At 49.4% G+C, this 15,499-nt stretch overlaps 1 protein-coding gene across 5 annotated transcripts in view; it reads right to left on the bottom strand.

The window, feature by feature from the left end:
- Dpp6 (dipeptidyl peptidase like 6) overlaps positions 1-15,499 on the bottom strand; it is an 827,976-nt gene that overhangs the window by 71,337 nt on the left and 741,140 nt on the right. For all 5 annotated transcript variants that reach the window (XM_063250818.1, XM_063250821.1, XM_023564980.2 and 2 more), the window contains exons 9-10: positions 12,971-13,125; positions 10,190-10,287 (exon numbers count right to left, since the gene is read on the bottom strand). In XM_063250818.1, coding sequence (XP_063106888.1) covers positions 10,190-10,287; positions 12,971-13,125 — 253 coding nt within the window. The remainder of the gene's footprint in view (positions 1-10,189; positions 10,288-12,970; positions 13,126-15,499) is intronic.

The following is a 15,499-nucleotide window of genomic DNA, read 5'->3' as shown; positions in this document are numbered from 1 at the left end:
TCTTTTGTACCATGACTATTACACATTTTGGGTCAGGGCATACTTTCTAAAAACATAATCAGTTTGGGAAGAAGTGCATTTGTTACATTTCTGCTCTATGATGGCAGTGACCACACCCACTTTGTTCACTGGTACATTTTCAACAGTGGATGTAATTTTTTGCACGTGCTCAATAGTGAATTTTTGTTAAGGGAATTCATTGAATTCTGACCCCAGGACTGATGGGTTTCTTTTAGAAGGAACATTCAATAAAATGACTTTAAAAATTCATGTGGAAAAGTCTACAGCAAGTAGTTAAGATGGGTTCAAAAGGAAGAACAACAAAGGGGGTTTATAGAAGACACTGCTAATAAGTAATACAGCTGCAGAACCACCCTGGCTCCTCTATGCAGCGACAGTCGTAACCTGCAGAGGGAGGAGCTCTGGGCAGTTTGCAGCACAGTAGCACCTGGGGAACAGGATAGTCCCAGGAGAGCATCCTGTGTAATAGGAGTGTGGTCCCAAGTCATGAGCAAAAAAGGCTTCCACAACAAATGGTGCCAGAAAAATGGCTTAATTATAAAACATAACAAAGTAAATAAAGAACAAGTATACATAGCTAGTGAAAAAATCAAAAGGAAAATTAATCATGGCCCACGTGTTATCTATGGGTAGAGGGAGGGCAATTATTTTTTTTTTTCTGGGTTATTTTTAAAATAAGAAATTTATTAAGGAAGCACTGCAGGATCCCGATTTAAGTTGGCAGGTAGATCTTATTTGCTTATTTTTCCCCTCTGGAGACCTATTGCAATGATAATAAAAGAATAAATAGGGGCATAGCTGCAGTAATGAAGCTATAGAGCCCAACACATTTCTCTAAGACTGGGGGCCTGTGGGGAGCCCTGAGGAGTAAACCTGGTGGCAGAAGTGGCACCCACACATCTGCAGAGCTGACGCTAGAGAGAGGGCACTGAGGACCCAGAGGTCCAGTCAAGGAGCACAGGAGAAGGGGAGTGGACTTGGAGCAGTGGCAGTCACGGAAAGTCTGTGGATGAAATAGGAATGAATGAAAAGAAGCCCACGCTGAGGTGCCTCATACAAGATTTAGAGAGTTCTTGGAAGGAAAAACTGGGTGATTCACAAAGGAATTCAAATCAGCTTAACATCAGGTTATCAGCAGCAGCACCGCATGCTGGAGCCAGTGGAGCTCTGCTCCCGAATTTTAAGGGATAATGATTTTAAAAACTGCAACTTTACATACTTTCTATGTTTTAAACAAGCCTGAGAAAAAGGAAGCATTCCTACAGTCAAGAACTAAGAAAGTTTATCCTCACACTTCTTTCTTAGGAAAGTTTCCAAAGGATGTGCTCCAAACAAAAGCAGGAGCATTCCAAGAAAGAGGATGATGTGAGATCTAGGAAACAGTTGCTTTCAACTGGGAGTGGGCTACAGGGAGACCCCTCCAGTTCCACCACCATCCTGGTGTGGATGTAAAGACTAGATCAGACAGTCTAGTCTTAAAGAAGACTTGGAGAAAACGGCAACATAGCAGTATCTGGTAGAATTTTTAAAAAGAGAAACTATGAAATAATTGAATAATTCAATTAAGAATCAAAAATAATTTTCAATTACAGATGAATGGGTAAAGAAAACACGGCATTTATATACAGTGGAGCACTGCTGTGCCACGGAGAAGCACACATTGAGTCATTTGTATGAAAATGGAAGCACCTTGAGACCATAACATTTAGTGAAGTAAATCTGTCACAAAGCATCAGCATCACGTGGTTTCTGTTACATGAGAAACCGAAAGTGTAAATTAATCAAAGGACAAAATAACGGACAGGTACGAGGAAAGAGGAAGATAGATTTTTTTTACAAATGGGAAAGGGATTAAGAGATAGAGTAGGAGACAGAGGAGCAGAAGGGGATGAAAAGAGAATTAAAATGCATTATGTCCCTGTACTAATTTCCCACAGTGAGTATTATCACTATGCACTGCAAACGTGTGCTAATAAAAAATGCAAAAAAAGAACCTCTAGGAAAAACAAAAGGAAATGTGATCACAGGGCACTCATTAACTCTACCAGGCAAAAGAATTATTTAGTTGTGATAGAGTGGGTAGGTATTATTTATTGCTTTTGATCTTTTAGAATCAAACTGTGTAAACATAAGGGAGGTTTAGTTCTGCTCCAAGACAGAGTGTAAATACACTACCAACTTCCACACCACCTCCAACCTTGGTGTTTTCTCACTAAACACAGGAAGATAGAAGTTTCTGGGTGGCAAGGATGGAAAAGGAACTGCAGGGAAGGCTGCAGGATGGGTAATACTCATTTTACAGGTCAGGGAGCTAAGAACTCCTATCTCTGGTTAACATAATATTAAAATAAAACCCTTGCACAGAGAAGAATATGCACTGCCCTCCAGTCCCAGCTCTTACACTCTGAGTCCCACTACCTCTCATGAGGGAATTGGGATGTGCTGCTTAGAGGGAGAATCTGTAGGGACGTCATATGGAGAAAAAACTGACTGCGAGCAAACCACACAGTGGTTTGGACAGGTCATGCCCAGTGGAAGTACATTCTCATCTGGGGTTTGCAGAGGAGGAACATGGTTCAGGGGTGGCAGGTGGCAGCAGGCACCATGGGTGCAGCTGTGCTTACAGCATGGTTGTGGGGTGCCTGCCAGCTGAGTCATTGAACCCCTATAACATTGCCTCTTCCCCTATCCTATTCAATTCCTCACAAGGATAGGTCACGTTGATGACACACCTGAAGCTGTTCTCATCGTGTGCCTGTACAAGGGGGGCAGTAGACAGTGGGAAAAGAGAATTTGTGACTGTCAAGCCTGTTAAGTCACCTCTTTACAGACAGAAAGTCCTGGGAGATTGGTAAAGCATGCTTCTGGGTGGGTCTGGGTGGGTCATGCAGGTGTGAGCTTGGGTGCTGTATCTGGTCCCTTTCTCTTTCCTCTCTGGAACTGTTCTCCTGCTCTGTTCCCTGACCACCATGAACAGAGCAGTTTCCTCATGGTGATCCTGCTTTGGAGCCAAATGACCATGGACTAAACCCCTCGAAACTATGAGCCACATCAAAGCTCTTCTCTTTCGAGTTGTCGGTGGTCTGTGTGCCCCAGCTATGGGAATCAGTCCCCCTCACTCATGAGGTCAGGCCTGTCCAGTACAGCAATGAGCATCTAACACACTGGTGGCAAGACCAACTGATGCCTGTGTCACTAGAGGAGAAGGCAATGACAGGAACAGTCTCCATGCTATCTTTCATGACCTATGTGAGTGGCTCTCCAAGTGGACGCAGACCAGCATTACTAGGGGAGACACTAGAAACACAAGTCTCAGACCTTGCTACAGACTCACATGATCTTGGGGAGCTTGGAGATTCGGTCAAAAATATCAAGGTAAACTCTGTTTCCCAGGGATCCCAACACATGCATATTTATGGTTAGGGGCACCAATCTGTGTGAAGGAGACAGTCCTGAGCACCGTTCAGCTTTGAATGCATACACATACTGGGAGGCAGACAGGGTCTTTCAGAATAAAGAGAAATATGCAACAGAGAGGGTAAGTAGGGTGCAAAATAGAATATCTCTGAAGAAGGCAGGGCTGGAGCCTGGCACTGAAATTCAGCATCATCAGGATTGATGTGAGGATGAAATGGAGGGGCACTGAAGCATTCTATTTGTCCCACAAAGTAACTGACTGTATTTTGATAATCACTGACATTGTATTTAAAAAAGAACACGGCCCACAATACTAGCAGGAAGCAATGATGTGAATGCGCTCTTTGTTCCATAGCACCCCGTCTGCTTACAAGCACATTTGCTCATTCAAAGAGCGTTGAGCAGGGGCTTAGCGCGTGGTGGGCAGACATGGTTGCAGGGCGCTTTCTGCTTGGCAGGGAGACAGAGGAGTAGGCTGGCTGCCCAATGGAGGGAGGCGGGCTCAGCCTCCAGCACACGGGAGGAGCACTTGTGGGAGCACAGCCTGGCTGAGCAAACACTGTAATGTTTCTGGAGCCCCAGCCAAAGGTGCCTGCACACCGAATACGGTGGTTCTTTCTGGCCAGCTGTCAATGAATCTTTTATAAGCCCATTTGTTCACCATGAAATATTAACTCCCTGGGATAAGTGTGCAGTGTCGCTTCTTGTTGTTCCAAACTCTGGTAGAGGTTCTGACAGTTGTGTGGCAGTCAGGGGCCAGGGAGGTGCAAACCAATTTGTGTAGTGAAAGAAGAGCCTACAATTAACATCAGCCTTCTTTTAAAGCAATATTTTCTTCATGGATCAAGCTGGGATAGAACAATTCTGCAAGACAGAAGATTTTGAAAGCATGTGCTTTAACAGGGGGATGGCAGCTTGGAGCAAACCAAAGGGATATGGAGCACCAGCGTGATCTGTGACCGTGTTCCCCCTCCTGGGAACAGGGTCACTTCCATGCGTGTTCCCAGAATTAAATTTTCAAGGCAGGGACAGAACAAGAACAGATCATGTCTGTCCATCTTGGTGATGGGCTACAGTGCAGGGCCAGCTGTCAGGATGCTGGGGGAAAAGATGGGAGTGAGATCACAGAGAGAACATTTCTATCTTCCAATGTGTACCTATCATCTATCTACTTATCCATCATCTAGCTAGCCATCCACTGCTTCACCCTCTACCCTTCCACTCATTCATCCTCCATCCCCCATAATCCACTCATCCATCCACTCATCCATCCATTATGCCTTTGTCCAGTCATTCATCCATCCATACAACATCCGTTCATCCACTCATCCATCTGTCCACTGTCTACACATTACAGATAGGACATTTCCTGGATAAGTTCCTGGTGTAAGGAGAGGATATTTTGGATGATCTCCACGTGTCCCTCAAGGTTTCTTCCATCGACTCCATCTGGATGGACTGTCCATCTGGATGGGCAGCATGAGAAGGCTTTGCCTGCCCCCTAGCTGTACTGGCAGAAAGTTAAAGGAAGGGAAAGAAGAATGTAGGTGTTTACTCCAGTGGCTTCCTCTTTGCCCTCCTTCCCTCATCAGTCCAGTGTTACAGCCAGAGGTGACCCAGGCCATGTAGCTCCGTATGCTTGGCACCCAGTTACTGCATCTCCTATTTGTCTTTCAGGACAGCGAACATGACAGAGACCCAGCTGGCTCCCCCATCCCAACCTGCCTCTGTTAAGGACCTCAGGAATGAAACTACTAGGTGTGCCCTGTTTCCTGCCATAGCACCAGTTGGCAGGAGTGGATCCCCTCTGCCCCCAGCAGCCGCTTCTTCCACCAGGTGCTGCCTCACGGACAGTCAGCTCTGACTCTGGCATCATGGAGCCTGTAGAGTGCCAGAGAAAAGAACTGAGCCTGTGTGCTCATGGCCAGGAAGGCCCTGATGTATCAGGGGACCCAGGGTCCTCCTCCTGCAGAGGGGGACCTGAAGGATTCTGTGGGGCCTGGGCAGACCAAATGGTTACCTGGCTCTTCAGTGAGTCCTTGCTGATGCCCAGAAGCACCATCTCCTCTATGCCTTCTTGCACAGCTGTGACTCGCTGAGCACAGATCACAATTTGCCTTGGCCACACCAGGCTTTGACTGGTCCCTGGCCAGCTTCTCAGTGTCCATACCACTCCCTGGTCATGGGGTGACACTTACTTTGACACTTTCTTTAGTCCTCCTGCTTCACAACAGAGCTCACATCATGGGCTTGCAAGCCCTTCTATGTTCAGGCAATGCCTGAGGGCTCACAGTGCCTACCAGGCGCCTCTGCTCTTCCACTCCAGGTGAGGGCACTGTGCAAAGGAGGATCACTCCATCTTGCTTCACTTTGGGACATGGAGGACATTTGAAAGACCCTACTGGCTACACCCTGATGAAGGAAAGCAGGAAGAAGAAGGATATTGCCTGTGGACCCTAAAGTCCCTTGTACCTGGATGCTTGAGCACAAAGGGACACATGGCAGGTTAGAGGTGGAGGTGGATGGAGGCGGAATGGTGGAGAAGGCGTAGGCAGGTGGTGGAGAGGAGGAGGCAGATGTGGTGGTGAATTCAGGCAATGACAGTGAAGGAGGTAGTGGTGCAATGTCAAAGGCGATGGTGGAGGAGACCTAGACCCCCAAGTATGGGAACCCCATTGTTCTGTGATGTCTCCCCTGCTCCGGTGATCTGTGCCTTCCATTCCCAGGAGGACGAGCCAACACGCCACGCTTTATTTACCTTGGAAGATGACTGACTTTTACACCTCAGTCAGTGTGTCACATGCATGTCATGGGCCTGCCTGGGCAGTGGCAGCTGGCTGGGGGTTGGCAGCAATCTAGAGTCACTAGTTCCACTGTATACAGTGAAGACCTATGTGCTGGACATACACAAATGGCCTCATGAGGTCCTTGCATAGCTGGAGGGGGACAGGGAGAGAACAGAGCTGTCTGTGTAGATATAATTACACCTGTCTCTATGTCTGTATCTGTATCTATAGGTGTATCTATCAGGAGTGTTTCTGTACCCATATCCACGCAGACCCATGTTTATACCTGTATAAATGTAAATACATACATTCATATCTGTGTCTGTAAAAATATCAATAGCTACATCTTCAATCATTATTTACACCTGTATCTATACTTCTGCTTACATCTGTATAATACACATATCTATATTGAAATTCCATTCATGTAAAGGTATCAATCCATGAACACATAGTAATCCATGTCTGCACAGATACACAGGAAAGAGCTGCACCCCCAGACTCCTGATAGGGGCCTAGAAGGGGAGCAAGGCTGAGACAGAGCAAAGCAACAAACGCATGCAGCCTTTCGAGGCCACACAGCTATGCAGTGAGTGACCAGACCCGAGCAGCCCCGAGGCCCTTGGTATCAACGTAAGTAAACGGCAGAGGAGGTGAGCAGAGCCCACGGCTGTGCTCTGCACGTGGGGCCATGGCTGGTGGGGGCCGCGAGCCAGCGATGGTTCTTGGATGACCCAGTGCAGAGCCAGAGCTGTCTCTTTTTTGGGACCAGCAATTCCTTTCTCACCTGGCGTTGCCAAAAGTCCAGGGCCCTCAGGTGTTTACTCTGCAATAGAATGTTTAGAGGGGAGTAAACACACATCAGAGCAGTGCGACATGTCTTTAGGATGACACCCCTGGGTATCTACTGTATCTCAATTCAGCACTGAGCCGAACAGCTCCGGAAAGGGCCGAGGGAAGCATGCACAGAGTGTGTTTGCTTTAGCAGCACAGCTGGGTGCTGTGTGCGGCTGAAGAGGCCGCAGCACCAGCGGTGCCTGATGATTTCCCTGCTGCTTTCTCCCTGGACAGGTGCCCTGTAACTACTGTTCTTGGACGAAGGGGGCATCTGGGCCACTGTCTTTGCACACCAGTGTGGTGCTCAGCCCCACAGAAGCGCTGTTCTCAGTTCTCTTGCATGCGCTGGAATTGTTTTCCCAATCAGTGTCTCCTGGATCTGAGGCATCAGTGGGACTGCTCTACAGACTTCCCTCTGCTTCCTGCCAGAGCCCTCTGCTTCCACAAAGCCTTCTAGTTCTTTGTGATTGGCAGCCTGCGGTGCTTGCAGTTTTCTGGACAGTGAGCTCCCCATGGCAGGAGCCACCAGCTCTGAGTCTCCAGGTGCTTCAGCCAAGGCTAAGTAGAGGGACTCTAAAGCCCTGATTCGAGTTGCAGTGTCATGAGGGGCCCCTGAGAGCAAGGGCTGGGTTGGACCTGAGCCGTGGATGCTCAGGCATCTCTGCATCGGCCCTTCCTAGATGTCTGAGGTGTATTTGCTCTAGGTCTTTTCATATTTAGTGTAAGCCTTTTGCAACATCTCCCCAACCTCCGCCATAAAGCAGCTGTCTGAGTTTTGTCTTTTCTTCATCGGTGCCTTTAGTGGTCTCTGTTTGAGGCAGGGAGAAGTCATCAGTGGCTAAACACTTCAAATGGTCCTTAGACATGAACCAGAGCCACTGAAGAAATCTGAAACAAAATGTTTATGGTGAATGTTTAGGTTCATTTATTCATTCAGCAGATGCGTGGGGACTGAGTGGCAGCCCCAGCGCAGAACCAGAGGCAGCCAGGCACATGTGGATGGGCTCCCTGCCTGGCCAGCTTTGTGTTCCAGGTGGGGCTGGGAAGGGTGATGTTTCAGCCCTTCACATCTTCCGGTTTCCATTTCCAGAGTCAATCAACTGTGAATCCAAACTGTGAAAAACACAGCCTGCTGTCTATGGTGGACGTGCATCCGATGGGCTTAGGGCACAGGTGGTACTGCGCTACTTGATGCCTGGGGCAGTTGGAGGTGGATATTTGCCAGTGCTGAGGCTGAGAAATTCTGGCCTACACCGACACTGTCATCTGCAGGGAGGTGGCCGCTGCAGTGCACATCTCCATGGCCCAGCCAAGCCTCTCTATCTCCCAGCTTAAATGATTTGTTCCAGTTCTGTGGCTCCTTCTTCCTCATAAGCCTGGGTTCCATTTACCACTAAAGTCTTAGTACTCAGCTTCGTGACTGCAGATCCTCAGTGTCTGCTTGCAATTCTGATTTCTGATATATCTGTGCCCACTTAAAAAAAAAATCTCAAGCATGTGAGACAGAGACACAGCAGGACATGGTGTGAGATCTGTGTATCACAAACCCATGTTGCTTAAGAATTGAATTACTGCATTGAGCCTCGGAAATTAGAGCAAGGGAAGACCTGGATCCCAACGCCTGAACTTCAAGTCCTCACTGAGGCTAATTTTTCATTGTCCTTGAAGCTAATCATGCCTGCGGAAACAGCATCACCAAATTGACTAAACGAGACTTTCAATTAACTCAAACAGATGGCTGAAATTTTCCAGGTGACTTTCCATATTAATTCAGTGAGTTGGCTGGACCAGGCCCCAGGAGGCTGGAAGGGAAGGGGCTGTGAGGGAAACAGTGAAATATGCAGATCTTCAGGACAGAAGCCAAAGCCATAATCTGAATGTCGTTTTATGGCAGTGAAAGAATCAGCAACCAAGTTGATCCAATATCCCCAAGCCAGTGTGCATCGAGGGAAGCCTTCCCAGGAATGCTCCAGCAGTCAGGTGGTCAGGGACAGCTGCTTGGGGCCAGGGTCAATAGCTGGCTAGAGCCCCCCATAGGAGAAGCTCTCTAGGACCCTCTGTAGAGTGGAGAGGACAATTCAGGGCAGGGACAGAAAGGCAGCACCGGCTTTCACAGAGCACTGGGGTTCTGTGCCTGGTCTGCAGCAGTTTATGCTGGAGAAAGGCGAAGTCAGAAGCTGGAGAAATGAGAGTCAGAAGCTCTTCACTGGGCAGGACCGAGGACCAGGATGAGGACAAGCAGATGCCACTGCTGGAAAACACCACTCAGAGTACTAGCTACCCTTTCTGAGCCAGACCTGAGCTAGCGGGGCCCCAGCTCGCCTCCTTTTGGAAGCTTCTGATGGTAGGGAGTTCTGTGACTGAATCATGAAGCCGGGGCTAGTGGGTGTGGCAAAATGCAGGTTGAATATTTGCTAAGACCAGAAGGAGTCACTGTTGACTTGAACAGCCTTACCAATGGAGTCACAGGGTTTATAAATGAGCGCAGTCCTGAGCCATGGTCCCGCTATTTCTGACTCTTCCATTAACCATCTCCACAGAGAAAGGCTTAACGGTGACATAACTGGGCCAGGGTGGTGTAACCAAGCCAGGTGCTTGGATTTGGGGAGCAAAACTGAGCTGATATTCAGAACATACCACTTAAATAAATCTTACTCAGTTGTTCCAATTTAGCCAAAAACCTACTCAAGCCAGAAGTTGCAATTAATATCAGTAACACGGATTGTTTCCACCAATTGCACAGTTACCCTATGTGGCAGGGGTAGAACAGGACCCAATACACAGCCAGCCACGGAAATCCCCGGAGCCACTGCTCTAAAGTGAGCTCTGTTCACAGAGAGTCTGGTTGTGTTGGCATTCATGGGAGGAAGACCTGTTCCAGGGTACCCTGTGGATGTCACTAAGGGCCTGCCAGGTATGGGGCGGCGTACTCCTGGTGTCAGCTAAGAAGCAGTAATGCTTATTGATTAGTTTGTGTTCTGCTTTTTTCCCCAGAAAACTGAATCATCCACCAGCAAGAAACACTTTAGAAAGTATATCCAATTCTCGAGTGCTTAAGTCAGCAGTAAAACAAGTCTGACCCTGAATATGCCATGGAAACTATGTGTACCAGAAGTGAAGGGACAAACCTCATCCGGGGGTCATCTGGTGGCATCATCTCCAGGTCGTGAGTGGGTCCATTTAGGCCGATGACATGAAGGGAGATGCTGGGATTCTCACTGCCCGCCTGTGAAGGAAGAGAACAGAGACAAGAAGAGTAAGTGCCCTTGTGCCAGAGAGCGCTTTGCAGAATCTTCCCCGGAGACTCCCAGTGTGGGACTCTAGCAACTTTGAAGCTCAATGCTGGGTTGAGAAAGTCAGGAGGAGGACAGCTCGTCAGCTTTACGACATTTAGAATGGAAAAAGGATAGTCAGATGAGTTCTTTACCTTCCCAGGAAGCCAGCTCTCTCCCATCCTGCCCACTGGCTCAGTTTCCCATCTCAAGCAAGCAATCCTCCTGGTTTTGGTGAACCATGAAGGAAAGGAGGAGAGATACAGCAGGGGAGGAATGATGTCTCATGATAGCTGGGAAGGAGAGGGAGTGGTGGGGACACTGATCTAAGTGTCACAGCTCAGTGTGGAGAGGAGGGGATCCTATGACAGGAGCCAGCACACCATTCTGCACCCAGTTGCCCTTTCTCATGGTAACCAATGCTGGGCTGGATGGAGCTGGAGGAAGATGTGACAATTCCTCATCAGGAGACGGGGGCTGGGCTGACATCCTCTCTCCACATCTGCACAAGGCACTCAGGACCTGGGAGGAAGTTAGCCAGAGCTAGGTGGGTTTCCCAACTCCAGGATCTGATTTGAGAGTGGATGGGAACAACAGAGAAAAAGATATCTGAACTTTGTTGATCAAGTATGTTGATTTTCTATTAAAATGTGAGACCCCCCACATCCTGAGCAACCTGAAACAATATGAGCATCTGTCTCAGAGTTCACTGGAAAACAAAAGGTCCCACTAGATGCCAGTTGGTTACTCCTTGATTTGAGCATCTCCTCAGAGAGGGGGATCACCATGGAAACTAGTCTATCCTTGGGCAGTTGAATAAATGGCAGATAATTACATACTTGTGGGTGTGCATGTGTTTGGGAGGATGCAGAGGAATTAGCCTGGCACCCCTTGTTTAACTGGGCATTCAGCTAACCCTGAACTTTGTCATGTAGTATGGAACTACATCCAATCAAGACTGGCTGAAGATGAGGAGAAGGAACCCCACTCTGTCAAAGGCAGATCCACACTGTGTGCTGAAATATAGACAGACTCAGGATGGGACTAAGGAGAGACCAAGCCAAGGACTCCAGGGACCCATGTGTCTCCACTCTGCACAGAGGACTTTATCGCCCCCTGTTGTAGGGATAATGGCCTACAAAGGGTTGTTCAGAAGGATTTGCAACATTAGCCCCTCTGGACTGCAGTGTTGCCCCAAATGCTCATGCTTAAGCCCTGACCTTCCATTTGGAAGTGAGTCCCTTGGGTAGCTGGGAGGCTGGGGCTGATGACTCGATTAATGTTTGTACCAGGTGGGAGGGACCAGAGTTCTCTGTCTTGCCCCTTGTGAACAAGGCAGAGCAGAAGCCATGGTGTACCAGCCAGGAGGAATGCCCGTGCCAGGGATGAACCGGCAGAGCTCCGACTGCAGCCCTAAAGGTGTGAGAAGTGAATTTCTGCTGTGCAAACTTCAGGGTCTGTGGATGCTGTTCTGGTAGCTGGAGCCTACAGAATGCCTTCCTGGCCTATAGTTCTACAACCCTGATAACCCTTTTGTCTCAACCTTTTACAGCAGTCAAGGGCTGGCAGGTGCAGATGCTCCTGGGGCATGGAAGGTTTAGAAGGTAGTGTGTCTGTGCCCAGCACTGTTGTGGTGAGGGTGCTGTGTTTCCCTGGTGGACACTAGGGCTGCACCAGAGGCCAACGGCAGGATGAAGCTTAGTTGCTCAGGGGTCCAGCAGCAAGGGTCTCATATTCATTGACCTAGTGGCCTTGGGTCAGCTAGAGAGGCCAGTGGGCAGACAGCTCTGTGTGTGCACACTCTTGGACATCAGTGCCCTCCTACCAAGTTGGCTGTGAAGGATTCAGCATCCACTCCCTTGGCCCGGGACACCATAATTAGGTGAGGAAGTGAGAGTTGGGCATCTCTTCTCCTCCTGTGGAGGTGTGCTGTTCTTTGGGTCAGAACAAGACTGTCTCCATCTGCTTGGGTTGTTCTAATGGAAGGCCAAATGCTGAGTGCCCTGGCACTAGGCATAAGCATTTCACTGTTCAGGGGGACAGAAGATCAGGATGAAGGTGATGGTATACTAGGTGTTGGTTGAACCTGTCTCTCATGAATGGATCCTGCTCACTGTGTTCTCTCCTGGTCCCATTTGCAGACAGAACTCTCTGGAGTCTCACGACAAGGTACCAATCCCAGTCATGAGGACTGTCTGTTCCTGACCTAGGTACTTCTCCAAGACCTGGCCTCCCCATGCTGCCATCTTGGGGTGAAGACCTCAGCCTAGGAATGCTGGGGGAAACAGGCCTAAAGACCACAGCAGGGGCCAGACACCATCAGCCCACTCAGGCCAGGCCAGGGGGTGACCACTGTCCCTCTGACTCCACAGAAGCCACATCCAGGAAGGAGCAGGGCTCTCCTGACAACGTGAGATTTTGTCACCCGGAGTCAGGAATGGGGTGATGTATTTATTTTGGTTCTGGTGAAAGGCAAATGATTAGCAGTTGCTCAGTTATTTAAAATAAAGCAAATCTGCCAGCAAACTCAGTTCAACAGCAATGGCACTGTCAATGCCATTGAAACGGTCAATGTCTCCTGTTTGCTGCTCACTCAGAAGCATGCTTGTCTTCACCTCTCCCGCCCTGCCAGCCTACCTTGGGGTAGTGATAGGGCTTCACCGCTGGGTACGCTGAGCCCGTGTAGGTTGGCAGCTCCATCACGGGCACGCGGGAGTCATTGATGGTGGCGTAGGCCAGCCTTGTGCCATCTGGAGACCACCAGTGTGCGATGTGAGTCTTCAGGATCTCCTCTAGGGAAGCAAAGCAGAGACTCGTGGTGAGTCCCCAGGGGAGGGGACTTCGTGCTAAAGGGGAGAGGACCACACGGCCTCCAGGGCCCGGCCGTCCTCACTCAGATACCTTCTCTCAGGCTCAGGATGACTCTGAGGCTGACAGCTGAACCCAAAGATTGATGTCTTGGTTAATTTCTTATTTCTCCTTATTTAACAAACACGCTTATTCAAAGCCCTGTCTCTGCTAGGGAGCCCTTCTGAAATGAGTGATTCCAGCTTGTGATTTGTATATGACGTCAAACACAGAGCCAGAGGAGGTCAGAGCAGCACAGCAGTTTCTATGACCAGAGCTCCCCATGGGAAAGGCTGCTCTGCCCAGCTCTCAGCCTGAAAGGACGCCAGCCCGCAGAGGTGCGTGCTGAGCCCTGCAGACAACATACGCTTCTGCCGTGTCCTGAGGGGAAGGTGGCGTAGTGTGTGCTGCCTAGAAAGCCCAAGACCTTGGCTTTCATCCTCAGCACCCCAAACCAAAACCAAACCAATAAAACAGAAAACACTAAGGGAAAGATGGACACAGTTCAGTTCACTCTAGTAAGATATGAAGTACAGCAGCCTAGAAAGGACAGAGACTCCTAGGAACCAGGACTCTCTTAGGTTCCCACCAGCGGCACAACCCAGTCCTTCCCTTCCCATAAGCACCTGGCTACACAGTGTCCACTCTCCAAAGGTTTTCCAAGTGTCTGAAATACAATCCAGGGAGAGAAATTCTACTGTGTGGTTATTTTTTCCTGTACTGAGATTGAACCCAGGGCCTTTGCACTAAGCTACAGCCCTGGCTTGCTTTTTATTTTGTTTTGACTCAGGGTCTTGTTACATCACTGAATTGCCAAAACTGTTTGAATCTGTCCCCTTCCAGCCTTAGCCTCCCAGAGTGTGGCTTGCCACAGTCCCAGCACAGCCGCATGCCCATGGCTCTGAGCTCAAGAGGCTCTCTCCTATGGAAAGAGCTTCTATGAGGTGTAAGTGAACTCACATTGAGTCTGATTTTGGGATGATCATTCCTGCAGTTACACAACAGGAAGCTCTGGTCCCTGGTAGGTGAGGACCACATCCTGCCTGTACCCCCACAGTGTGGAGGGCAAGGAGAGGCTGAGGACACTTGAGAAGCAGCATTGGTGCATGGCTGGGTGGGAGCAGAACTGATTGGAATGGAGCTGGGATCACTGTCCAGGGAGCACATATCCACCAAGAGGAGGTGCAGTGGGAGGACCCAGAGCCAGGCCACACTGGCCACAGAAGACTCAGGCTTTGCCCATGGCCACAAGGACATTTCCCAGGCTGGGCAGAGAAGCCAGGTAACCATGGGTACAGATTTTCCCATACTCATGTTGGGGACCTGGATAGCCTGGGAGGAAAGAAGACTGAATCTGAGACCCCTCCTTCAGGGACCCTCAGCCTAAAGACACGTGCTGCTGCTTCTAGCATCAGATGGCAAAGTCTGATGACCCATGAAGCCAGGGCTGGGCCACTTCCATCCCTAGCGTACCCTAACCTGGACCCAGTGTTCAGACAGCTCTGGGTCCTGAATCAGAGCCCCATCAAGCGGTCTGCCCCTGAGGCCCAAGTGGAAGGGGGTCCACATGTAGCTCCCGAGAATGAGGCAGGGAAGTACCTGCTCTTACACCCTGACCTGTGGCACTGTGATCTCACAGAGCGGCCCCACTCCTGCGGGGCTTTGGGGCCCCGTGCAGGTGCTGCAGAAGAGAACAAGCCCTGTGGGCCAGTCTGCAGAGTTGTGATTTTCCAGCACTGTCAGGCGCAAGCTTGGAATGAGGTGACTTGGAAGTGGTTTCACACAGAGACACCTGACCTGCCAGGGTGCCAACAGGAGCCATGAGTAATAGACTACAGCAGATGGCCGACTAGAAAACAGGAACCATTTGAGTACAGTTTTCGGTGATTCTGTTCAAACACTTCTCCAGTACAGAAATCGTGCCAGTGAGCAGAGTCTGAGGGCAGAACGAGGAGGGAGGACAGCCCAGCAGAAGTCAGCTCAGGGGCCTCTAAGGGGCTTTGCAGGATGCTAATTCCCAGCCACAGTTTCATGAAAGAAGAATGTTGGATGGAGACAAACAAGAAAAACAGCAAAATCCCCGAGAGGTGACTTGTCTGTTCCTTGTCTTTGAACCCAGCACCCTCTCCTGAGACCAGAGAGGTCACACATGACACATGGACAGGTATCTTCATCCCTCGGGCACAGTGAGAGGTGACCAAGAAAGGCGAAGTGTCTGGCACTTTCCCATCCATCCCCGTTTGTTTCTCATTGCTAGATTTGTGCTTGGACCAGAAGGAAATACTGTTTTCTCAGTCTGCTTAGCGCAGGTCAGGGTGA

Source organism: Cavia porcellus, unplaced genomic scaffold, assembly GCF_034190915.1.
Source record: "Cavia porcellus strain 051 isolate PalLab524CR breed Dunkin Hartley unplaced genomic scaffold, mCavPor4.1 scaffold_6, whole genome shotgun sequence".
NCBI lineage: Eukaryota > Metazoa > Chordata > Mammalia > Rodentia > Caviidae > Cavia > Cavia porcellus.
Note: the sequence above shows the minus strand (reverse complement) of the source record. Positions and strands in the feature narration are given on the sequence as shown.